The 25,882-nt window shown below is 41.4% G+C and overlaps 1 protein-coding gene across 1 annotated transcript in view; it reads left to right on the top strand.

The window, feature by feature from the left end:
• tenm1 (teneurin transmembrane protein 1) overlaps window positions 1–25,882 on the top strand; it is a 147,839-nt gene that overhangs the window by 97,049 nt on the left and 24,908 nt on the right. Inside the window, exons 19-22 of the mRNA XM_030062473.1 lie at window positions 3,911–4,054; window positions 6,798–7,050; window positions 7,853–7,873; window positions 14,077–14,309. Of these exons, the coding sequence (XP_029918333.1) occupies window positions 3,911–4,054; window positions 6,798–7,050; window positions 7,853–7,873; window positions 14,077–14,309 (651 nt within the window). The remainder of the gene's footprint in view (window positions 1–3,910; window positions 4,055–6,797; window positions 7,051–7,852; window positions 7,874–14,076; window positions 14,310–25,882) is intronic.

Genomic DNA, 25,882 nt, shown 5'->3' with positions numbered 1-25,882 from the left:
CCAATCGCAGAACAGCCAGATGTGACGTATTTAACATGCCAGGCAGAATTAGTTTCTTGTTACTGAAATAATCATTTTGGTTGGAAAGCAGCAGCAGAATGCAGAGGATCCAGTCCAGTTTGAGAGAGTAATTGTGTCATGTGTAGGTGGACTGAGGCAAGGCTGACAGAATAACTCTCATAAGTGAAGGCACAGGAAACAGCCTGGGCAGGAACGCAGTGAACATAGATGACAATCTGACAAAGAATAAAGGAAACTGGCAGGTATATATACACACAAGGAACTAATCATAGAACAGGGCACAGCTGAAGTGGGCAGGCACCGGAAATTGGAGGAAAACGTGACAACTGGCTGGAAAGACAATGAAGACAGGCAACATGAGGGCAGGGCTAACAAGATAACCACAGGGCAGGTGTGCAGGGGGAAAACACGCAGGGCACGGCTACAGAAAAACATCAGGGACACATGAAAAAAGCAACAAAAAAATACCCAAAGACCTGAAGGAAAAACAGAAAATATACAAAGTCTGAGCAAGAACATCACAAAACGTGCAGATAGAAATGTCCAGGTTTAAATGCCAGCTTAAATAACAGGCTGTGACGGGGATGATTATGTGAACACCCCATGTGTTTTCCCCATAGGGAAAATGCGTTTGATCTTGAATTCCATTTTTGGGCAAAGGTTTGTGCTCCAAGTTACATCAGACTTCTGAGACCTATTGTAGAGCAAATATTAAGTGAAATTCCCTCTGAGTGGTGTCTGGCTGTTCACGTGCCACACTCGGCCTGCAGTTGGCTGATGCAAAACCCCAGAGCGGGTTGTAGAGCAACGACAAAATACGTGGCCACTGCCTGTTTGGTTGGTGTATGCAGGGTTTTTACGGTGAATAGTAAGAGACACAGAGTGGAACTGGAAGGGAAAGGGTCAGCACTTTCTGTAAGCATAGAGTTATCACAGGCATACCGAAGCTTTGTCCACTGGAGTGTATGGTCTCGTACTACGATTGCATCTATCCCTCCCCAGGCTTTCTCTCCTTCTGATCCTTCCCTCCTTTCCTTATCTGCTGGAGCCGCATTTCATCTGTTCAAGCTCTGTCCTGATCTTTCACCTCCTTTATACTGAAATGATCCCACTTTATTATTTGCCCTTCTTTGCCAGGCCACCTCCCAACCTACCCTTCCCCAGCTCCCTCTCCCCTCATTGCCTCATCTCTGCCTCTACCCTCACACTGCTTCCTGTGCGTCTGTACTCTCCTGAACCCTCTTTTCTTCTCTTCCCTGCTTGTTACTTCCTCCACTCTCTCTGATCTCTCCCGTTACCTCTTCCTCTGTCCTCGCATGTTCCTCTCCTCTACACCTGTTTTCCCCTGATCTTTCCCTCTGTATCGTTTGCGGTGCTTTGTTGGCACAATAACGCGCAGAGGCGCACGCACGCGCACACATGTGTATGAACACGCGCGCGGCACATATGCGCCCGCATCGACAGGGAGAGGGAGGAGAAGGGAGATCATGCTCTGTTTGCTGGGGTGAACACATTGCCTGAGGCTTCGGCAGAGGGGAATGAAAGCTTTCACCTGTGAGATATTGAGTGTGCATTTATGTACTGTCGTGTGCATGTGGATTTGTGAGTGCGTATGCGTGTCTGTGTGTGTGTCTGTGTGTGCGGTGGTGTGTGTCACTGCTGTTTTAATATAGCCACAGTAATATTCTATTGTGAAGCAGTTCACAAAACACTGATACTTTCCCGTGGAGAATGCTTTGTCCCTTTTGTCCTGGAAAACCCTTGTACATAAAAAAAGTCGGTTTTATTGTACAGTAAAGTTAAGAAAAAATAGCCAATGTCCCCACTGACACATACAGTATGTATTCATGGCCAGTTCTGATGCATTTTCATAAGGATGGAAAGGTTTTAGAGACATCGAACAGGTTCAAGTGGGGTACAATGTGTGCTGAAGGGTCAAGAATTAAATATATCTAATTAACATGTACCCTTTTTTTTAATAATAAATCTTTCTAGTTAAGCATCACTTATATTCAGAGTTCAACCAGGACTTTCTCTTTAACTGCTGCTTCAAAAACACCAGATCACAAGCCTATCACAGCTGTAACAACAAAAATTGAAACAGATTAACTTTTTAAATGAACTTAAGAGATAGTTCCCTTTGGAACTTTTGTCCAAAATTATATGGTTTCTTTTTTTCTCCTTGAGAATCCTCAGTCCCCCAAATTGCCCATTATTTTTCCTCCCGAATCACTTTATTGATCATACCTCTTGAGATGGAGATTTAGGTGGGCCGTGGCGTGGCTGTGGCTAGAGCTCTCATTAAAGGGATTCTCCATAGTTTGTGCATAATGTGGATTTCCTTACTGGTGTGCGCCACCATGCTTAGTATTCTTTACCCAAACACCGCTCCCCGGTTCTCTTTGAATGCTTAACAGTACACAGGCATCCCAGTCGACACCTCTGCGAGTTAGAGAGATCAGCACTAACTGTGATTGACAGTGACAGCTACTCTTAAGCCACACTTGTGTCAGGTGCACTTCTGTCACCATCTTCTGTCAAATTATGTTTCATTTGAACATTGTCATGTCACTTTAACAACCACTACATTAACTATGCAAATACAAAGACATTTTTACTGATTTAAATACAGAGTGAAGAGTGTTTTACACTGCATTAAGGCCTGATGGTTAATTGGAATATTATCAAAATCACAAGAACTGCCATGTGCGATTGCAAGCTAGAAATTTTGCATGGTAAAATGCAAAACAAATTACAATTTTAAATGGAAAAAAGTGCTGAGGTGCCCTGGTCTGCAAATGATTTTTGTGGTGTAGAGCCCAGCAAAAATCACATAACCATTTTAGTGAAATCCCCATCGTAACAAGTTGTTATTTGTTTTGTTTTGTTTTGCTTTATTTTGTTTTTTTGTAAGGCAAGTGAAAAAATCTCCCAGTGGGATGAGATAATCCCATTTGTTTCCAATGCCAATCAACTTTTTTTTCCAGAATTTTCTTGAATCAGCTTGTCCTTTTTTTTGATACCAGTGGGCTGGTCTGTCCTATTCTGCCTCACTTCACCATATTTATACTTGTTTTAAACACTTTTTTTTTTTTTGAGAAACTATAGACTAAATGACTAAAATGGAGAAATTTGCCTGTTAATTTATCTGTCAAAATAAGTGCAATATGATTTTTTTTTTTTTTTTTTTTTTTTACTATTTTGCGTGCTTTTTGCACCTAGTAATGGTGTGTGAGTGTGTGTGTGTGTGTGTGTGTGTGTGTGTACATTGTGTATTGTTTGTCAAAGAAAAATGTATATATATATATACATATCTGATTGTTGTTGTTGTTGTTCTTGTTTTTCTTTCTGTACCCTTAATGAGAATAAGGCTGCCTTCAAACGTATTTCTGAGTCTGAAGTGGTAAATTGCTGTTGGAGCATGTTTAATCCTTCTAAACCAATAAAGGCTGTTGATAGTTGTTACTTGCAGTGGGGAGCTCCAAACAGTGTATCATTACAGCCGAGAGGCCAAGCAGCTAATTCTAGGGCTCCTTCATAAAGACGGGCTCCTCCTGATTACGCCTCCACTTCTCACTGATCTCTCTCATGCACACACACTGATGAGGTCTCATTACATGCCTTTCATCTGTCTCACCATTCAGTATTACTATAGAGTTGAGGGAGATGATGGGGAACGCCTGTCTGTGTCTGTGTATGTGTGTGCGTGTGTGTGTGCCTGCTTATTGTGATCTATCATTTTCCGTAACTGTGAGATATGAGATCATGTCAAATTATTTCACAGAGGATAGTGTTATACACAGCAGGTCTATACATCTTGTACAGATGTTCACAGCCTGTGTGTGTGTGTGTGTGTGTGTGTGTGTGTGTGTGTGTGTGTGCATTTCAGTATCGGTTGGCTATGAATATGAGTCATGTCCCGGCGTTATCCAATGGGAATCGAGGACTGCTCTGATGCAGGGATTTGAACTGGTCCCATCTAACCTGGGGGGATGGTCTCTGGACAAACATCATGCTCTCAACATACGCAGTGGTGAGTAGAACTAAAGCAGATACACTGTATAGAAAAAAAGTTTTAGCCACCTACACATTGCACCTATAGGAGCTTTTATGACATCCCATTTTAAATGCATTGGCATTCATTTGGAGTTGGTCCCCCATTGTAGCTATAACAGCTCCACTCTTCTGGGAGGGCTTTCTAAAAGATTTTTGAGTGTGCCTGTGGGAATTTTTGCCCATTCATCCAGAAGAGCATTTGTGAGGTCAGACTCTGATGTTGGACTAGAAGGCCTGGCTCACAATCTCTGTTCTAGTTCATCCCAAAAGTGTTGGCTGGGGTTGAGGTCAGGGCTCTGTGCGGGCCAGTCAAGGTCTTCCACACCAAACTCAGCCAACCATGCCTTTATGGAGCTTGCTTTGTGCCCTGGGGTACAGTCATGCTGGAACAGAAAAGGGCCTTCCCCAAGCTATTCCAACAAAGTTGGAAGCAAAGAATTGTCCAAAAGGCCTTGTGAGCTGAAGCATTAAGATTTCCCTTCACGGGAACTAAGGGGCCAAGGCCAACCCCAGAAAAACAAGCCCACAGCATTATCCCTCCACCAAACTTTACAGTCGGCACAATGCAGTCAGGCAGGGAACTTTCTCCTGGCATTCACCAAACCAAAAAAAAGGCGTCCATCAGACCGCCAGATAGAGAAATGTGATTCATCACTCCATAGGACACGTTTCCACCACTCCATAGTCCTGCGGCGACATGCTTTACACCGCTCCATCTGACACTTGCCATTGTGCTTGGTGATGTAAGGCTTGCATGCAGCTGCTCGGCCATAGAAACCCATGCCATGATACACAGTTTTTGTGCTGATGTTAATGCCAGAGGAGGTTTGGAGCTCTGCAGTTATTGAGTCAGCAGAGCGTTGGTGACTTTTACGCACTATGTGACAAACTGACATTTTGCAGCTGTGGCATCCTATTACGTTACTATTTCAGTACCATGCTGGAATTCAGTGGGCTCTTTGGTGCAAACCATTATCTCACAAATGTTTGTAAAGACAGACTGCATGACTAGGTGCTTGATTTTATACACTTGTTGCAATGGGACTGAATGAAACACCTGAATTCATTGATTAAGAGTTGTTTCTCAATACTGTTGTCCATATAGTTTATTTAAACTAACATTAAAACACACGCACACACATGCGCACACACACACACACGCGCGCGCGCGCGCATGCACACACACACACACACACACACACACACACAGGTCATTGACACTAGCTACACATGTCCTTTCTGCACAATAAGAACAGATCAAAACAGAACAAAACAGAAGCAGAGCTTCCATTGCTTTCCATTGAATTAAGTGACTGTTTCTCCTTGTGATGTTGGTTTATTAACAAGTTAGAAAAAAACATAGAAAGAAAAATGCCCAAAAGCAAAACAAGGTCAATCCTGAATCAACTTTTTTAAGATTTCAAACAACAAACTGAGCCTTTAAGAAGAGAAAAGTGGATACAGGCATCAAACACTGGAGGTAAAACCGTGCTGCCCTGACATGCCGTATGTTCATGTGTCCAACTGTGTGCTGCAGCTAACATAACATAATCTTTAGAGTTTAAACTTGTGTTTCAGTGGTGTTACATTAGATTGTAACACCTAGATAGATAACTCGCCCCAAGTCATTAGCTAGTTAACAATATCAACAGCACGCTGACTGTAGTTTTTTCGTCCTGCTGTGCTATGTCAATAGCAATCCTTGAAACTACTAAAATATGTGGAACTTACAAAGGCTACTTTATTTCAGCTAAGGTTTTCATTCTTCAATATTAAGCTTTTCTAAATCCTTATTTCACTACAGTGTACCTAAAGTCCCAAAATAATCCTTAGACAGGCTGAAAACTGCTAGCCACAAGTATGTTTGTAAATATCTCATATTTAGTGATATTGACTGGCAGAAATTACTTTATCCTCCAGTGGGTGTGGCTTTTTGATCATCCCACATTGCACCCTGTCTGACTAGCAAAATAGGACAGAATAAAACAGGTTCAATTCACTAACTGTCATACATTATTACTTACTGTCCTATTAGCACATACTCACACAATATGACTTGGTGGCTCTGAGGAAAAGTCATGAGGTCACCAAAATCTAATGCCATTCAAAGTACCAAATTCACAACCATGATCTCCAGCAGCATAATATCCCGAATGAATAGGCTAATATCCCAAGCACTATTGTTTCAGGGATATAATTACAAGGAAGTCCAAAAAGTGCAGTTCCTGATAGGGACTTGTTAAGATACCAGTTTCATAAGGCAATGACATGTGTGATAAAATTGTCCCTTTGTAGACATTCTTTTTGGTCCTGGGTATTCAGTAGCGCCACCCACAGGTCAGCTTCACTGACAAGAAAATGGAAACCATTGCTGAAAATTTGCTGAGCCATTTGCCTGGTCTGACTCAAATACTGTCTATCTCAGACAAAAAGGGATTGGAACGCTTCTAAATTTGATTTAAAAAAGAGGGATTATCCACACACTGCATTAAAGCTCCCTTATAAATACTTTTTATTCAATACAGTGCAACATTTCGACCCTAAGGTTTTCAGCAGTTTTTGCCTGATGAAGACCTCAGGGTTAAAACGATAATCCCCCTTTGGAATTACTCTCACAATTTTTTATAGGCTACTATAGGTTGGATGTGCACACCTCTGCTACACCTTTTTCAAAATTCGAAATTTGGCATTTAAATCTATATTCATTCCTCTGTCCCCAGGAATCCTACACAAGGGAAATGGGGAAAATGTCTTCCTCTCCCAGCAGCCCCCTGTCATCACAACCGTGATGGGGAATGGTTTTTATAGGAGCGTCCCCTGCGGTCCAAGCTGCAGTGGTGCAGCCCGGGACATGATGCTGTTTGCCCCAGTGGCGCTGGCCTGCGGCCCTGATGGCTCTCTCTACGTAGGGGACTTCAACTTCATCCGCAAGATCCATCCTGATGGATACACCAGGACCATACTGGAGCTCAAGTGAGAGCGATGATCTTATTGGGTTTGCAAGAGAAATGTTCAGCTGGAGTGATCATGGCAGAAATCACCCACAGTGAAATGTTAATGGGAGGCAGAGGGATTTTGATCATTCAGTCGACTTGGGCTCAAATGAAATAAAATTCGCTCCAATTATAGGGGTTAGATGGCATTTCCTCTGGTCAACATCCATGGTTATGATCTGTCCCTACGCATTCTGAAGTTTTCCTTTGTGGCAAAAGAGAATCTGTGGGGTTCAGACATCACAGACTCTAATCTACCTCTTTAGGACTTGAGAGAAGCTGAGAGTCTCTGCTGTGAAACAAAGATTTTTTTTTTTTTTTTTTTTTTGGGATTATGACGATGATATCGCCTGTGTGCTGCAGGCGCTACATTCTCTATTTCTGTATTTTCTCAAGCGTAGCATCTCAATGGGATTCCACAGTCATTTGTCCTGTAAAGTGTTCTTCTTATGTAACTTTACTCTCTCATTCTCTGTTATTATTGTATCTCTGACTAATATTTCTGGTTCAGACGGAGGTTTCATGGTGTCTGTATTTGATACTTTCCTGTCCTCTGGGAGGAAATGCCAAAAAGCTTCCTGTTTAGGTTAATATTTAATGTGGAACAATACAGCAGCCTAAATCAACGCTAATCTCATTTTATGAGGGGAAAACTTACTTATTGCAGTCTATGAAATCTTGAGTGAATCTCGTTAGTACTGAAAATGATGTTTTTCTTCTTTTCCTCTCTCTCTCTCTGTCTCTCTCTCTTTTTTTAATGCTCCTTTATGGCTTATAATCAGGAACAGGGACACCAGGCACAGGTGAGAATTGGTGATTATCACTCCCTTACATACTGTGGGCACACAAACACACACACACACACACTCACACACAAAATGCAAATAGCAATGGCCATTTTGCAAAAGGCCTCACAGTACCTCTTGTTTGTTTGTTTGCTGCCAAATAAATCTCCATATACTCAGGTCGACGTCACATCTATCAAATCCTCATTTTAATTTCACTAGATGTTGATATTAAATTTGTAAATGGGAAACAGGCCAAAACAGCAAGGATTGCATGTTTTAGAGGATTACTAGAGGTTGGTTTGGAGGATGCTGAGGTTCATTCACTTCCTGAGCTGGACTAAAAGGTATTGGCCTGGCATGGCCTTGGCATCATCCCTGGCACTGGGCCTTGATGGTAGTATGAGCTTTACAGACGATGTTAGACACAAGATTAGAGAGATGTGATAGGCTGTGTGCATGTGTGTATGAATGTGTGTGTGTGTGCCACTATCAGGGCTTATATCAGGCTGTGTTTGTGTGTGTGCGTGTGTGTGTAAAACAGAGAGGGAGAGAGAGAGAGAGAGAGAAAGATAGTGTGAGGGCTTATCCGATTTGAAAAGAGAGGATTTGTCAAGATGCCATATCTCTAGCACGCCAGAGTTTCACACCATGCAACAAGGATAACCTGGCAGGGTGTTTACAGATGCATGTTTGAGAGTGCGCATACTGAGTTTTTAAAAACATAAACGTACCTGTGATGCTCGGGTCCATTAGTTAATAACTTTCAACTGTGCACCCAATTCTTCTCATTGCACTTTGGATACCCCTTCCCCATCCTTTCCCTTAGTTCCGCTTCCTCCTTTTCCCTCCTGAAGCTTTTTACTGTAGCAGCATGTTAGCGTTTCTCCTTTATTCCATACTATTGTTCTCCCAAGTCAAATGCATTAATTATTCATCCTTATTCAGCTTTCAAAGCTTTCTACTCCACTTTCTTCCAAGCAAAGTGCCTATCACCCAACAGGGCTTCAAAACAAGGCGCTCTCTGAGGGGAGACAATATGGGTGTACTCACTGTAAAACCATTGTCTGTTCTTTCACTTCAAGAGTTTTAGTGTGGAGTAAAGCAAATAGGGGAGGAAGTCCTCGACAATATTATCTGAGAGCGCAGATGGTGGATTCATAGAGACAGTCAGAAACGGGTAGATCACTATGTTGATCAGCTCTGATCTCTGCTTTGTTATATGGGGAGGGAACAAGGGAGACTGGAGTGGGACTGTTTGTGTTGTTGCTGTTATTGTTGTTTATTTGCTTTCTGCTGGATAGATGCATTCTGAGCAGTGAGCACCTAATTGAGATAGAGACAGGTGAAGCGATTTGTAATCAGTTGCTGTGTACCGTGCAGTGCTTTGGGTAGTTGCAAGAGCCTCAACAAATATGATATGCTGGCAGCACGAAGCACTAGCATACTTTGGAACTCAGTGAATAACTCTCTTAGGATTAAGTTTAAATTATGCATGTGCAGTTCAGCACAGAGTTCTGTAAACAGTTATGCACTTAATGGACTAGATGACTGACAGCAGCATTGTGTATGTCATAGTGGGTTTTTGGGGGGTGTTATGAGAAGGTTCAAGATGTCATGAGCAGCTTGTTTTTTTTTTTTTGTTTTTTTTTATTTGGGAATGAGGGGCAAGAAAGTCTCCCGAGAACACAACAACCTTGCAAAGCAAACAGAAAATTATAGGAGCCTGTGTAGAAGCCAGCAAGAGGAAACACTATTTAATATAATTCAGAGAGCATGTGCTGAAAAAGTAACATTTGAACTCATAAGCTTGACATTATAATTCCTTTGCATAAATTGGATGTCCAGAAAAAAAGAAAAAAAAAAAAAAAAAAAACTTAAATGGGGTGTCTGAAAGTTTAATTGGCAGGCAACATCTGACCTGACTCTGCAGATTGATCAGAGCTGAGATTTCAGATTTCAGACAGCAGATTTTATGCTAGACAGTACTTGCTAGGGTTTTGGTAAGTTAAAATTTCATACAAGATGTAAATCCTCTCACATATACTGGCGAGAAAACTACTGTAGCTTAAATAATTCATCTTACAATATAAGAGGTTTTCTGTAATTAATGGAAGGTAGACTGTAGCAAGTCATGTTATCTTGATGTTACAACAACCTGTGCATCGAAATGCCAGTTGGCAGTCCTCCCCAGAGGTCGAAGCCAATATTAGCTGAATCTACATCAATGCGTGGTGCTATCTTTGACCAGAGGGTTTCATTAATGACAAAGTCAGGCTTACATCTAAATAACTCTGAGATGTGGACTATACAATTGTTCAGTATGGCCTTATGTCTACATGATGCTTTTTCGTATTTCATTCTGAATGCACTTCCTCCTCATTTTGGCTGTGCTCCATGCCTCTTTTTCATAAGCCAGCCAGCATGTAGGTGTGACCTGCTGGCTCATTTGGCTAAGACATGTGCCATGTAATTGGGATATTCTGGCATTGATTTTGGCCTTGGACCTTTGTTACATGGCTCTGTCTGTGTGCCTGTGTCTGTTTCTGTCTTTCTCTCTCTCTCTCTCTGTTTCTCTGTCTCTCTCTCTGTGTCATGTTCTTCTCCATTTTCAACAATTAAAATTGAGCAAAGACAAAAAAAGAGAAAAGAACATTACATGAACTCAGATTTGTGATTTAGCTTTTATATCACTCGTCTGGGATTACAATGTAATTATTGTGACGTTACTATTCACCATTGCAAAGCTGCAAAAAAGAAGTAGGCTAATCATTTATTTATTTATTTATTTATTTATTTTTAAGAATTACAGTCCGTTTTAGAGCAAGCACATCCATAAATTTAAATTAATGCAGCAAAGGCACTGTGAAACTCAACAAATATTATATATTCCCCTTCTACCTATTATGGATAAAATACTACTACTACTACTACTACTATTACTTCTACTACTACTACTACTAATAATAATAATAATAGTAATAATACATTTCACTTATAGGCGCCTTTCAAACCACTCAATGTCACCTTACAAAGCAAAGTTAAAAGAATTAAAAAAAAAAAAAAAAAAAAAATCATTATGTACAGAGGATTAATGGGATGAGTGTGTGTGATGGAAAACAATCAAAGCTGAAAGTAGAGAGTGATTCAGTGTTACAGATGTCTGGTGGTAAGGCGTTCCAAAGACGGGGGACAGAGCAGCTGAAGGCACTAAACCCCATGGTAGTCAAGCAGGCGGGTGGTAGAGTGAGGTAAATGGAAGAAGAAGACCTAAGAGTGCAGGAGGGTGTGTCAATGTGGAGGAGTTCAGAGAGGTACAGAGGAGCAAAGTTATGGATGGCCTTAAAAGTGAGGAGCAGAATCTTGAAATCAATGCGATATTTGACCGGGAGCCAGTGAAAATGTTGAAGGACAGGAGTGATGCGATTAATGGAGTAGTTTCTGGTGATGATGCGAGCAGCAGAGCTCTGGACAAGTTGGAGTTTATGGATGGACTTGAGAGGAAGACCAAAGAGAGGGAAGTTATAGTAGTTGATGCGGGATATGACCAGGGTGTGAACAAGAATGGCTATACTGTGAGGTCAGAGGGACGGATGGAGACGATAAATGTTACGTAGATGGAAATATGCAGACCAAGTAACATTACTGATGTGAGCTTGGAGTGATAGTGTGCTGTCGAGGATGACACCCAGACCCTTAACCTGTGGCGAGGGAGAAACTGAGGAGTAGTCAGTGGTAATGGAAAAACTGTCAGGTTTTGTTAAGGTGGATTTGGTGCCTATAAGGAGAACCTAGACTTTAACACTGTTTAGTTTGAGGGAGTTGCAGGAGAACCAGGATTTGATTTCCTGTAGGCAGTCAGAGTGGGAGGGTAGAAGGTTGGAGGTAGGTTTAGTCGACAGGTAAATCTGCATCCACCTAGCAATGGAAATGGATGTTAAATTTATGGAAGATATGGCCAAGAGGAAGTAGTTAGATGATAAACAGAAGGGGCCCCAGAATAAAACCTTGAGGAACTTCAGTAGTAAATGGAAAAGGCTGGGATTTGAAATATTTGGGTTGGATGAATTGAGTGCAGCCAGAGAATTAGGATCTGAAACAATCCAAGCGTGTGTCCATGATTCCAATGGAGGCTAGTTTGTCAGGGAGGATGTTATGAGAGATGTGTCAAAGGCAACCCTCAGATCAAAGAGGAAGAGGATAGTTAACTGTCCAGAGTCAGCTGCCATGAGGAGGTCATTGGTGATTTTTACCAGGGCTTCTGTGCTGTGGAGGGGGCAGAAACCAGACTGAATTTGTTCATAAAGGTAATTGTCAGACAAGTGAGCATGAACCTGAGATGCAACTGTTTTTTTCAAGGATTTTAGATAGAAAATGGTTAGAGATAGGATGAAAGTTATTTAAATTGTATGGGTCTGCACCAGTTGTCAGTACAGGCTGATTTGAAACATATATTTATTTTAAAGCCTTTGTTTTAACATGCTTTTACAAATTGAAACCTGTGCAACATCTTCTCATGAGCTTGTTTATATCATTGCTTCATAGATTGTTTCTTTCATTTTATAAACAGTATACAGTATGCCTACTAAAGCTACACACCTACACATCTTTTCAGTTGATATGTATCTAATTATAATAGCTTATTTGGCAAACATACAGAGAGTGGACAAAATAACAGAAATATATGAATATATAAAGTATCTAATAAGGAGCATGCAGGGACTCGACTAGAATTGTAAAGCAGCAGGAGCTTAGCCCTGGGGCAGTGACATTAAAGCGTCCTCCTCCAGCGTAACAGTTTTTATTTTTCTCCTAAAAATTTTCTCAAGGATAGCATAAAAAATGAAATTACTGTTACCTTTTATGAAAACGTCATGCTGTTTTAAAAGGGATCACAGATGCTCTCAGCAGTAGTGATCCTTGGAAATCACTGTCTCAGATCACTGGCTCAGTGGTATCGACTGTTATGGGTAATTATCTAGAATTACGCCATTGCACAAATTCTAGTCATTAATATGGAGATGAAAAGACATGTGAACAGTATGGTTCCATTTGTACATAATGCATATGGTCAAGCCTGATAATGTTAGATGACACAGTAAGATTAACGTATTCTTTTTAGAAAGAATAGAGATCTACATTCAATTGAATCTAGAAATACAGTTGTATTGTAACCAGCTAACACCAATGTAAATTTGAGCTTGAGTGCAGAGTATCCTTTGAGTGTGTGACAATTTCATCAAATGGAATGGAAAACTCAGGAGGGATTTATATTAAGACGATTGGTTGATGGAAAAAGTCAGTTATGTGTATCTTCAGTCAATTTGAACAAATATTTTGCACTGTGATCTTTTATATTTGTTCACTTGTCCTTATCATCTCATGTCATGGATTTGGTTTGGCACAATTTTTAAGACCGTCATTGTCCCTATTGTTAATTTCCATGGTTTGACAAAGAGGAAACTCAGGGCTGTCAAGTGTAAAACTCACTGCTAGTTTCTTGAAGTGTTACTGACCATGGCAACATAAAGATGACAGACATCCTCTGTACAGCTTTGGCAAAAAAAAAAAAAAAATCCAATCAAGTTGATTAACTTTTAGGCGGAAAATTTAAGGTAGACTGAAGTGAGGACCATCTACACTGAAATGACAAAAAACTGAGGAATAAGGACATCATTTTTCAGAGAAGCATGCCAACTCAACTGTCAGATTTCCATTTGTGTTCAGTGTTTTTACTGTCTGTCCCTGTTGTCAAGCTTTGCCTTGCCCCCACTGTCCCTCTTTGCCAGTGCTGTTTGTGTCTGGCATATGTCGTCATTATTCCAGACTGCTCCCTTACCCACTTATAAACATTTTTGTGTCCTGCAATTCAGGCACCAGCTGTTCTTTGGACCTCTGTTAGTTGCCTCGTGTTGCTCTGAAAACTCCCATATGAAAGCGGTGACCATAAGACCTTTGTCACAACTGACACACACAGCAAATAGACACTGAAAGTGACTTGCCATTTGTAATCATGATTTCGTTAGTCATCGAAGTCATTTTTTCACGTCACATTAAAAGAATAACATGACACATAATCACAAGAATGTTTCTGGAAATTTAGTAACATATAAGTAGCAGATGTACTGTACATCTACAGCATGTCCCATGCCGGTATGATACCGCCTTTCCTGTCCCTAGAGAACTTTACTGTCTACTAACTTGTGTTCCCTCTGTCCCAGTACCAGTCCAGCCCACAAGTACTACCTGGCCATGGACCCAGTGGGAGAGGTTCTCTATGTGTCTGACACCAGCAGCCGTAGAGTGTACCGGGTTAGGAACCTTGGACAGCCGAAAGACCCAGCCCGCAACCTGGAGGTAGTGGCCGGCACCGGGGAGCAATGCCTGCCTTTCGACCAGAGCCACTGTGGAGAGGGAAGAAAGGCCACTGAAGCTGCGCTCAACAACCCCCGAGGTAGGAGAGGCTAGAGACACATCACACATGCAGAGACTCACTCACAATCAGTTTACAGGTACACGCTGTAGCCATGAGTGTTCAATCAGTCAGGCATACACAACAATGCAGTGGTGAAAAGAATACTAAAACATCTTCCTGTTCCTTGCTGAAATTTGTAGACTGTGCAGTTTCAAAGGGGATGGCACTCCGCCTTCTTGTGATGTGGTGGATGATGAATGCCACTGAGTTCTCAAAAGCATATTAATTAGAAATGCTTTGGGAGTTCAGGGCAACTCTTTTACCCCATCATAATCCAAAATGTAACTGCATTTTGCTTCATTGTTTGTCTTCATGTACTTTTGACATCAAAACATTAGATTGAAGACAGGCATTTAAAGGTTTTAATTTATTTCTTTAGTTATTAGGTGTGGCATGAGCCTGAGGGGTTTTATCCTTCCACAGCCTCATCTTTAACTTAAGCAAACAAAATGCTGTGCCTTTCTATTTGAAACGGCAGTATAGGTAAAAAATACAAGTGGAACAGTGGCTCGTTTAAAATGTACCCCCAGCAAAAGTTGTAATGTGGTTACATGTGTTTTTGTTTTTGTTTTTATAGGGTTTCACTTGAAAATTTTGAAATGGTGAAATAAAGTGCACAAAGTAAAGCCAGATTACTCTCTTCTCCTCTTCGCTGACAGACTGTTCGTTGCGACCGGCCAATTTATGATGGCCCGATTTCTGATGCTTACAGAAAATTGGCACTCTCTACGATTATGTTATGAAAAAGTGTGCACTCTTTGCAAAATTTGCACTTTGTAATGGATGCAATTTAAAATATAGCCAAATATCACACTTTATCATAACATACTTAAGTAAAACTTGCAATTTCTGACTGTAAAAAACACTTCCAATTCCTGCCTTTTTCAGCAGCGCATTTATACTGCAAACATCCTTTAGATTCTCTGTTGGAGTGAGATTTGGGACCCTGCTGGCCGTTAGAGTAAACTAAGGCCACTCTCATAATCTTGGAACGATCCCACATTGATCTGTAAGAGAGAACTATCGTCATGGAATATGAAAAGGGGTAGACGGTAAGACTGGGTAATATCTTTTTTTTTTTTTTTTTTCATAATGTTACTGTGGTCCCATTTCACAAGGATATATGATTTTATCACAGTATTGTCAGATTATTGTCTGTGGGATCTAAGTTCTGTCATAATGCTTTGTTTTGTTTTTCCCCTGCTTATCAACTGGCTGTAGGTGGGGACTTTTTTGGTATGGAAAACCCTTTAACACACACACTGGTGTGACTTATCCTGCCTATACTATGTTCACTTCCAAAACTTTAGAATAAAAGCATGCTCTTACTCTTGCTATCTATCTTGTGCATAAAATGAATATGGTATTTTATTCTGAAGTTTATGGCCAGACTGTAAATTTAGAGCAGCAGTGTGACTTGAGCCAGTACAGCAGTGATTGTGGCCCGCGGGCCACATCTGGCCTGCCAGAGCTTCCCATCCGGTATTCTGGTATTTAGAATTTATAGCACTTTTTCATCTTATATTGAAGCAACACCAAAAACAATTCACATGGAAATTATTTTATTAGGAATTATTTACTGACCCTAAATGTGCGCCTTTCACACACAGGTTCTAAAGGCATTATAAATCCACCTGTCAGCTTATTATTAGTTACCCGCGAGTAGCTGACACAACACAATGCAGGAGTCAGGCCTTCCTCGCTCACAAAGCTGCGTTTGCTTTGCTAGTTGTTCACTGAGGAGCAGCAGCCCAGGACAGGTGAGGCTGAAATCAGTTTGTGTCTTTTATGAATGGAATGAGACTTGTGCTGTATCTTATGCAAGCATGGGGACAAACTCAGAGCTAGATTTAAAACATAGTTTGGCCTGTGTTTGCCCGACAAACAATTCCAAATGCTTCTCTTCCTGCAAGCGTTTTCTACCCAACTGGACCCTCCGTAATAGCATCAAAACCGGTTAAATTTGATTAATGTTTCCTGCCAGTCAGGACTGCATTCTGAAATTATGTTTCCGAATTACAGATTTTATTCATCACTCCTCAGTGAACTGTCTCCTTTGGGGGAGATCTGCGTTTTACTGAGAGCATTTCCTAGTTAAATATCTAGTTATCATTATGGATTTTCCATGTTTTTTAGGCATCTGTTCACACTGATGTAGACTAATCAAAAATCACATGAATTTTGTAAGAAAGTGAAAATATTTAACAATAATCGGCTAGTTAGGCCTAAATAAATTTTAATTTTGTCTGGCCCCACAGTGTCTGCTTAGAAAAATTCTGGCCGTTGGACAAATGTGGTTGATGACCCCTGCAGTCGGTATTACATGGTTTTAACACATCCTCCAGCCAATCAGAACTTAGAATTCATCCAGACTATGTTGTAATGATCACTGGAAAACAGCCATAATTAACTAATGTTTTGTTAGACTAAAGCAAATAACAACGCCATGTAATGCGTAAAGTTTTATTTTGAATGTTCTCCGTGCTTCATGCATTTTTAAAGCGAAATTCAGCAAATAAAAACATAATACCTTCTATCACTTGTATACATTGCTGCAACTCTTTTGATTCAATTTACAATGGGAGATTAAAAAAATGCTATGTTATAGTCATTCAAAACAAGCTTGGATAAAACAAAGTCACTCAGGCTGCCCAAAAATAAGGCATCAAAGATTGTTCTCTGTCAAGATGTGATGGAATTAGGTGAGCTTTAAGTCTAAATCTGCCCAAATAACCCAATCTGCCCAAGTGACAGGGTCTTGCGAAGTAGTCTTAATATTCAGAACGAAAAACAAACATATGAAGGACAACCTAACATAGGAATTAAATCTTATAGATTTCTGGCCCAAAAATGACCATGCAAAACTTTGTCCGTCTTACACCATGTGGAAACTGGGTCAGTGAATTCCCCACCCTGCAGCATACCCACTTGGAGACAGTGCCTTACATCAGTGAAAAGTGTTCTGCATTTGATCACTGTATTTCCATACTTTGCTTGAAGGCTCTTTATGCAAAGCTTGCACATTACTTTGTCTAAATCAGCTACCTTTACCGCTATCATCTGAATTTAACCCAAAGCACTAACAAGAGGATGCAACTATCAGAGCTGCATCTCTTCTTTTCCACCAGACTGACTGTTTCACTGACTGTCTTTTATAACAATTTTGCACTTGCAAACAGGGACATTACAGGTTTGGCAACGTCATGCAAGAGGAGACAGAGCAGATTTTAAAAGCATAACTCAAAAAGCAGTATTAACTTTCCAGACTGTGGAAGGAAAATAGTCTTATCAGAACAAACACTTGATTTATAGCAATGATGCTAAATTGAGTTGTCCTACCTAAGCCTCATAAATTTTGGCTCTAAATTAATCATTAGTTACTCACTATTTTTACCATTAGTTTCCCACTATTTTTATGTAAAATTGATAAATACAGTGTGTCATCGTTATGCTTATTTAACAACTTGGATTAGGGTGTCTGTATATATAGGCCTAGCAATAGCAAATTATACAATGTGTTATGTGAGAAAAGCAGTAACGCTTGTCTGTATAGTTAATTTTAGATGATCAGGCTGCAAGACGTTTCAGTTTACCCAGCACCTGCACCGTATGATGCTGCATGGATTATTTTAGGATACTTCAGCCCTGTGAACATTAGATCTAAATATGACAGTTGCTCCTAATTTTAGCGTTTAATCTGGTCAAATTCTGCCTCAGTATGATTGTTACCAAGAGTGTCAGCTAATGGTATAGTGAGTCCTGCTTGAAAGAGGCACATACAATCAAAGCTGACTCTGGTTACTATGCAAATTAGCTTGGCTGTGTGTGTATGGCTGGGAATGGGACATGACAATCAGTTGCAGATGCTCAGTAATGTAACCCCATGAACTGTAATTGTACCTTACAGTTTCCCTTGTGTAGCTTCAGAGTAAGAAAAGACATCTTTTCCATATTGTACAGCAATGTCACACACATATTCTGTATTTGCAGGTTGCAGTGCCTCACTCACGCTACATCATGTTTACACAGAGTGAAATATTTGAACCCAAGATGCTGTTGTTTTATGACTGCAGCATTACACCACTCCAAGAGAAAGTATATCTTGAGGATCATTTTACATATATTTCCCTGGAATTCAGTGGGACACATTTGGTAACTTTGGAAACCTTGGGATCTCCACTAGAATTTAAAATAAAGCTTTGTGGGTTTGAGGCTTGGCCATGCAGCATGCATTTGTAATGACGAACCCACCGGTGGGACAGGCAGAGTTGAAGAGGATAAGTGAAAATGTGGGAGCAAGCCCTGTTACTGGTTCATACATAAAAACATTCTCAGTCTTTTGCACATGTGTGTACAGACACAGGACACAAGAGTCCAGTTAATGACTTGCCTGAAGATGGTAATGTGAACAGGGTGTAGGACCACTCAGCATACTTTGTAGTTCAGATGATCTGTCTGTTTAGCTCGGTGTGATTAATGTCCTCATACTCATGTAAAAGGAATTATATTATCCTTGTCATACATGTCTGATAGAATATGCATTAAGAATGTTTAGAGTTTAAATTCTTCATAGGTTGCATCAGTTACGTTACATAATCTTGTCTGGAGTCATAATGCATCAGTAAGGGATGAACCACAACACACTGTGTGTTTCAGTTCATTATGAATTCCATTGTAATGTGCCTATGGTAGCCATAGAGAGTTACCCAGACACCTTTTTTTCTGAGATTACAAACCAGCCATCCCAACATGTACCCTGGCTCTGCTGAATGGTGGAGCGGGTATGGCTTTGGTTTGTACTTTGATAGGAGACCTCCTGGGGAAACTGGAAATGGTGCTGGTGAGCCAGTAGGCCAGTAGTGGCCCTAAAAAAAATCCCAGTGCCCCAGTGCAGTGTCCACTGGGGACACTGTGCTGCAAGAGATGCCATCTTTCAGATGAGACGTTAAACTGAGGTCCTGACTCTCTCTGGTCATTAAAGCTCCCATGGCACTTATCACAAGGAGTAGGGGGTCCCCTGGTGTCCTGGCTAAATTCCCAACCTGGCTGTCTCCATCTGGCCACCTAATCATCCCCCGGTGTAATTGGCTCAATGATTCCTTCCCGCTCCACCTCAAGCTGATTTGTGGTGAGCGTTCTGGCACAAAATGGCTGCTGTGCATCACCCAGGTGGGTGCTACAGATTGGTGGTGGTTTAGGTGAGTTTTCCCCCTTTATCGTAAAGCACTTTGAGTAACTAGATAAAGCACTCTACAAATGTAATCCATCATCATTTTTATTATTACCGTTGTTGCTGTTATTGTTGTTGTTATTATGAACTGTTACTGATTATGATTTTATTTAGGTTTGGTCTACCTTTTGAAAATTATTATAGATTATTAGCTGACTATAGCTGATTTTACGATTAATGTGTACTATTTTAGACTAGTTAAACTGATTTTCTCCAGTTCTGTGGTGTAGCATCATTTGACTTAGACATGTTAGTTATATACATTTTTTTTATTTTTTATTTTTTATTTTTTTTTTTGCTTTTCTCATTAAGTTCTACTGCTACTACTACTTTATTTTGCACATCTCACCCCATCTCATTTTGAATTTATCTTTAAAAAAAACATAAGTAACTGTAAAAAATAGCAACAACAAAAACGGAAGTGACTGTGTATACTGAAAAATAACATCTGGACTGGGCTTGAGGGGGTTGCAATGGCACAAAAATCATGTGCCTCCGGGAGAAAGAAAGAAATATGCATTCTGTCAACTTCCTTCACCAATCACACCCACACTCCTGGCCACCTCTTAGTCCCCAGTTCGCACTAGAGATTTATCCACAGGCCTGTCACTCAAGCTACACCCACGGCCCTCCATGGCCTCTCTTGTCAGTCATACTCAGCTAGCATGCAGAGCAATCTGAAGTCTGAGGCTGAGAGCCAGTGGGAATCGATATACAGTATAGTAGACTGTACTGTAGAGGTTTCTCCATTCCTCAAATGTCATGGGTAGTAAACACAAACTAGCTGCAAGTGTTTTTAGAAACTCTAGATTGTATTTGTCCTCAATTCCCAAGCTCCTTGTGGATATTTAGCAGGAGGAGGAGAAGAAGAAGAAGAAGAAGAAGAAGAAGAAGAAGAAGAAGAAGAAGAAGAAGAAGAAGAAGAAGAAGAAGAAGACTTTAGAGATGATGTCCATCCCTGCCACAAATTGACAGATGATCTGAAGGCTATTATCTTTTCTCTGTGCCCTTCATACCTTAGAACATGCTTTATCTCAGCCTTCATACACTAATTGAATATTCTGTCCCCAGACTGCTCCTGTTCACCCAGGGTCAGGTATTTTATACTCTCTGACTCACTGCACTTCACAGACTCCTGTGCCCATTGTGCTCCAACCAACTAGCTCTTGTAAAAGCTCTGGAGATTTCTGCCTAGAGCACCCTGGTTCGCTGTCATCTGTCTGCTGTGGCCCGTTTTCCTCCTCCTTCACCCCACCCCTCTTACCAATGGTAATGAGTGGTAGACTTCACAGAGAAGTATCTTGCAGTTCTTTTTTTTTTTTTTTTTTTTTTTTTTTTTTTGAAGCTGTGGCTATGTGATTCTCTGCCATTGATCTTGTCTCTGTCCTCTGGTGAGCTCCTCACTCCAAATTAGAGCCTTTCCTCTTTTCCTCTCCTCCCTCTCTTTTCAATCTCTCATCCTCTCTCATCGATGAATCATCTTTTTGCTCTGGCCTTGATGTAGCTGCTGTAGGGCTGCCGTGATGCATAATATTGTTACAATGTGGTAAACAGTTGTGCAATGGTAATCCATAATTTTAATTCAGCCAACATTGTTGCAGTGTTGTTGAGCACACTGCTGTTGCCCAAGTCTATAGTCTCTCCATAGCGTAAGCTGCTGGGATTATCTTGTGTCCTTCAGACACTCGCTTGTGAATACAAGATCTGGGGCATTGTTTAGAGTTGGCTCCATATACACTTCCACAGTCAATTAGCCCAGTAAATAAAAGACCTTGCTCCATTTAGGATGGATCCCATGTTTGACATGAAAGAGGCATTTGTCCCAAAGGACCACAAAGCCTTGGCTTGCATCTCTGGACTCGCTTCTATTCACAACATGAAGGGTTACTTTTTTACAGAGAAACTGTCTCATTTTGCAAATGAGCATGTCTGTTTTATTTGAGTGTGTGTGTGCGTGTGTGTGTGTGTGTGTGTGTGTGTGTGTGTGTGTGTGTGTGTGTATGGGTATGTATGCAAGTGTGCACGTGTGTGTTTGGACAGAGGCTGAGTGCAGAGAGCGACTCCAGTGATTGAGAGTTTGGTTGTTCATGTTTGCCAGGCCCAGCTCTTATCTATTATTTGTTGACTAGTCCCAGACAGCAAAGCTGACATCCACAGAGAAGTGTGTGTGTGTGCGTGTGTGTGTGTGTGTGTGTGTGTACATGTTACTGTGAGTGCTTGCAGCGCCAGTCTCTTACTCTGACCCACAGGGGGCAGACTAATGCCCTTATCAGAAGCTGACATGCTGCCACCACATATCTCCCTCTTGCCCTGTCTGCCTCCCTTGCCTTCTCTCTCCCTTTCTCTCCTGTTTCCTATCTGTTCTGCTCTCTCTTACTGTCTCTCTCTCTCTCTCACAGACAGACACACAGCACATTTGTCCTCATCTCGCTCAGCCCCACAGCTGTGAGGCATGCCACTGGTGTGGAGATAGCGGGGCAGAGGTGCCGAATGAAGCAGTGTGGTTTAAACTGGTCACGGTTATTAGCATGTTGAGCAGCCAAAGAGCTAAACAGACACAGCCAGGGGCGGATACGTTTTGTCGGGCACATAGCCGGTCTGCCACCAAACTCAGACCAGGACAGCTCGGCTACATGCTGTACACTATCTGGCTGGTGGTTGACACATAAGCAGCTTAGAAGAATGAATATCTTTACACAGTGGGCGGTGCTCAGATTCATGGGCTGAGAGCATGGCAGTGTACATAGGAGCTCTTCCGAGTTTTATTCCATTAATGGCAATCAAGCATTCAGTGCTGTCAACAAGCCCATGCTCAAGCCATTAAGTCAGCAAACATTGGTCCCAAACTCCTACTCCAGCAGCAGAGTTATATGAGTGGTACTGTCCTCAAAGGATCCTTAACAGCAAAGCTCTAATCATAGCTGCCTGCATTTCACATTTCCTGAATCTGCTGCTTTCCAAACTGTATTTGCTGGCTGCAGCGGTGAAGTTACAAGATCACCTAGGGCTGTGTAGCCTTTTCTGCCAGCTGCTCTGTGGTATAACTTTGGAATGAATATGCCATTGTTATTCTACCTCTGGCTCCCATAGCATTTAGCACAGAGTTATTGTTGCTTCTCAGAAAATAGAAAAAAAGAGAGCGGGAGGGAGCGAGAGAGAGAGAGAGAGTGGATTAAATTGATAGATAGAAAAAGAGAGAGCTCAGAAAGCGAGAGTAAAAGAGTGCAGGAGAAAGTGAGTGCAACAGAGAATGAAAATAATAGAGAGGAAAACAGAGAACAGAGGAAACGAGAGAAATAGAGAGTGAATGAAATGGATAAAAAGAGGGAACACAGTGCGCGCGCGAGAGAGAACTCGGTGTTTTGTATCTAAATCCTGCGGCGTGCAGCAGTCCCTTACCTCATCTGCATATTAAACTGGCCCTGTGGCTGCCTTCTCTCTCAGAGGGTCAACTATCACTGTTGCTGTTGGTTTAAATAGAGCACTACTTCGCAAAACAAGGGCATCTGATACTGTCACACTGTTTTTAGCTCCAAGACTAGGGTTTGTGTGTGTGTGAGCGTGTGCATATGTGTGCAGATTTTATAACAGCCTGCTTGTGTGTTTCTTTTCACATTGACTGAGCTTTTGTCTTTGCCCCTGGACATTCCTGCATTAATGATACACACATGAATTAATCACACAGCACGGCAAACAGCAGCATACTCTATGATAATGCAAAATAGAGAGATGCCATGAGGTCATGCTATTTCTACTGTGGCTTATTTTCTCACTGCAGCATCCATGGTAATTAGAGGAGTGGCAATAGTTTGTGCAATAGACATGGATCAGTGAGCAGCCACAATAAGAAGTTTTGCCAGAGACTTGTGTTTCTCCCAGATTGTAATGCTAAGAGAAGTTAAGCCTGCTTTGCTAATGCCGCCATGAGTTTGTTGGGCTGTAGCTTCGTTGTTCAACAGATGTTGAAACATGTACCTAGCCCCTGAAAGTAGCTGATCAAAGTCCAGAGACGCTAACCACCACAAGCCAGAGGAGGAAAAAAAAAAAGATGATCTCCGGGAACTTTTCATCCCATTGCCAAGGACAAAAGAAAACAAAGTCAAAGGCCTTACTAAGGGCCAATTTATGCTGACTAAAAATGACGCTTTACTTGTAAGTGAATGCTGCTATTCATGTACTGTATTGGTTAGAACGGTATGCAGACTGACAGCTACCTTGTTTGTAGTCAGAGTGTGTTGGGTAGCTTCAGAGAGATTACTGAAACTCACTGTGTGTGTAATAAAGCCCTCAGTCAATAAGAGATGCAGGCTCAAGGCCAAAGGCTCAGCGTGCACATCTAAGGTTCTGTGTTTGTGTGAGCAAGTCTGCTTGTGCATGTTTGTATGTGATTGACAGTATTATCCCTGCATAATGTGACAGCCCGTCTTCAGCCTCCTGGACCCACTCTGCCTCCCCCGGTGCACAGGCACCAAGAGTTTGTTATAGGTGCCTTGTTAAAGTTACGTCAGGTTGACAACGTCATCGTGATCATGGGGGATGTGACATGTGTGTCCCTTTAACTGTGTGAGATGGCCGCTGCTGGCAGCTGGCCTGTCAACCTCCACTGGGAGCCTGGCAAGCTGACAGGGGGTGTGGAGCTTTGCCACTGTGGAGGAATAAATTGCATTTACTTCAGGTGAATCCCCAACATGCGCACATACACACACACACACTGACACACACACACACACATACTGACACACACGCAGATGGAGGCATATATCGCGGTGGGGGGTGAGGGGTTCTGAGGAGCAGCGAGATAGTGAACTCACACCCACTGCAGGACTTTTCTACTTTGATTTTTTTTAAACACACTGACAGAAGGATGAATAAGTAGAGTGATGGTGGCAGGCAGAGTCTGGCTTGGCAGTCAAATTGAACTTGTGTGTGTGCGCGCGCGTGTGTATGCATGTATGTGTGTTCTGCTGCTGTTAGGGACAGGAGACAGAGCCAGTAAATGTTTGCACCTGGGTACTATTATCACCTGCAGCTCTACAAGAGGAGAGAATAAAAACAAAAGCAGAACATCCATTGACCAGGTCTCCATCCAGCCCACGCTGCAGTGCTGAAGCACTCAAACTACGCTTTTTTTGAAAATAGGGAAGTGGATTTTGAAATGGCTCTGGGTAATAGCAAAGTCAACTGTCCATGACAAAGACGGTCGAAAGTAATGTAGATGCATCGAACTCATGGATCTTTGCGCGTGGAAAACATTTTGCTCGGGAGGAGGCTGCACAATTTTTAGTAGCTTAGACTGAATCGTCACTTTTCCAGTAGTGAAAACATGTATTTGTTTGACACCCTCTGATCCCATATCTTCCTGCTGCCATTGCAGCGCCTTACCAGCTTGTTGTGATGGTGTGTTTGGTAAAGAACCTCTATTGATAGACCTCCTTGTGTATGTTTGATGTTCTAAACAGTGAGACATAATCTGCAGACGCTCCACACTGATCCAAACGCCTCAGCCTTTCATAGAGCTTTCTAGTCCAAAGCATTTCAATTGCTTTTATAATTGAGTTTGTCTGCTTCCTCTGTGATTGCTTTGGATCTCTCTTCTGGTATCAAACAAGGCAATTACAGCCAAGTCGCATATTTTCACAAAAAAAAAATGTTTATTCGTAGAGAAATTAGCATATAACTATTGCAAATTCTCCCTCCCATTCTCCGCATTCTCACAGTGTCTAGCCTCACCATACATGTGTAAAAAAGGCAGCTATCAATAATTAATTAATGCGGGTTAATATGTTAACAAACTTATAGTGGTTGATAATTAGATGAGCCACAGTGTCTGATTCAGACTTAATTACTAAGCCAGTCTGTTCTGTGGGGCTTTAATGAATAATTAATTACTTGAAGCATGAATTATTTCTGCTTACCAAAGATCTGCCACAAATGCATGCATTTATGATTCTATCTTGTATTGATTGATAGTAAAAATGTTTTATTGGGGAATTAATAGACACTGGAAACCACACTCATAGTGCAGCATTGCAGGTTATAGATATGTGTGTCACCGTCACAGAACTCTTTTAATAGACAGTAAATCACTGATCGTGGTTGATGGCAACGTTAACAATTCATGTGATGTGTCTGCTACATCAGTACCTATTACAGAAGTTTGGTTTAATTATTACAATAGGTTTATATAAGTATATACACAATTTCTTACGCACATATCCACATATAAACACTGACGCAGTTAGAAAGTTGGTTGGCAGTCTCTCAGTGCAGAGACCGAGCGAACAGCTTTATTCTTCCTCTTTGAGTACACATGGCCAACCTC

Source organism: Myripristis murdjan, chromosome 10 (assembly GCF_902150065.1).
Source record: "Myripristis murdjan chromosome 10, fMyrMur1.1, whole genome shotgun sequence".
NCBI lineage: Eukaryota > Metazoa > Chordata > Actinopteri > Holocentriformes > Holocentridae > Myripristis > Myripristis murdjan.
This window is presented reverse-complemented; position numbering and strand designations above follow the sequence as displayed.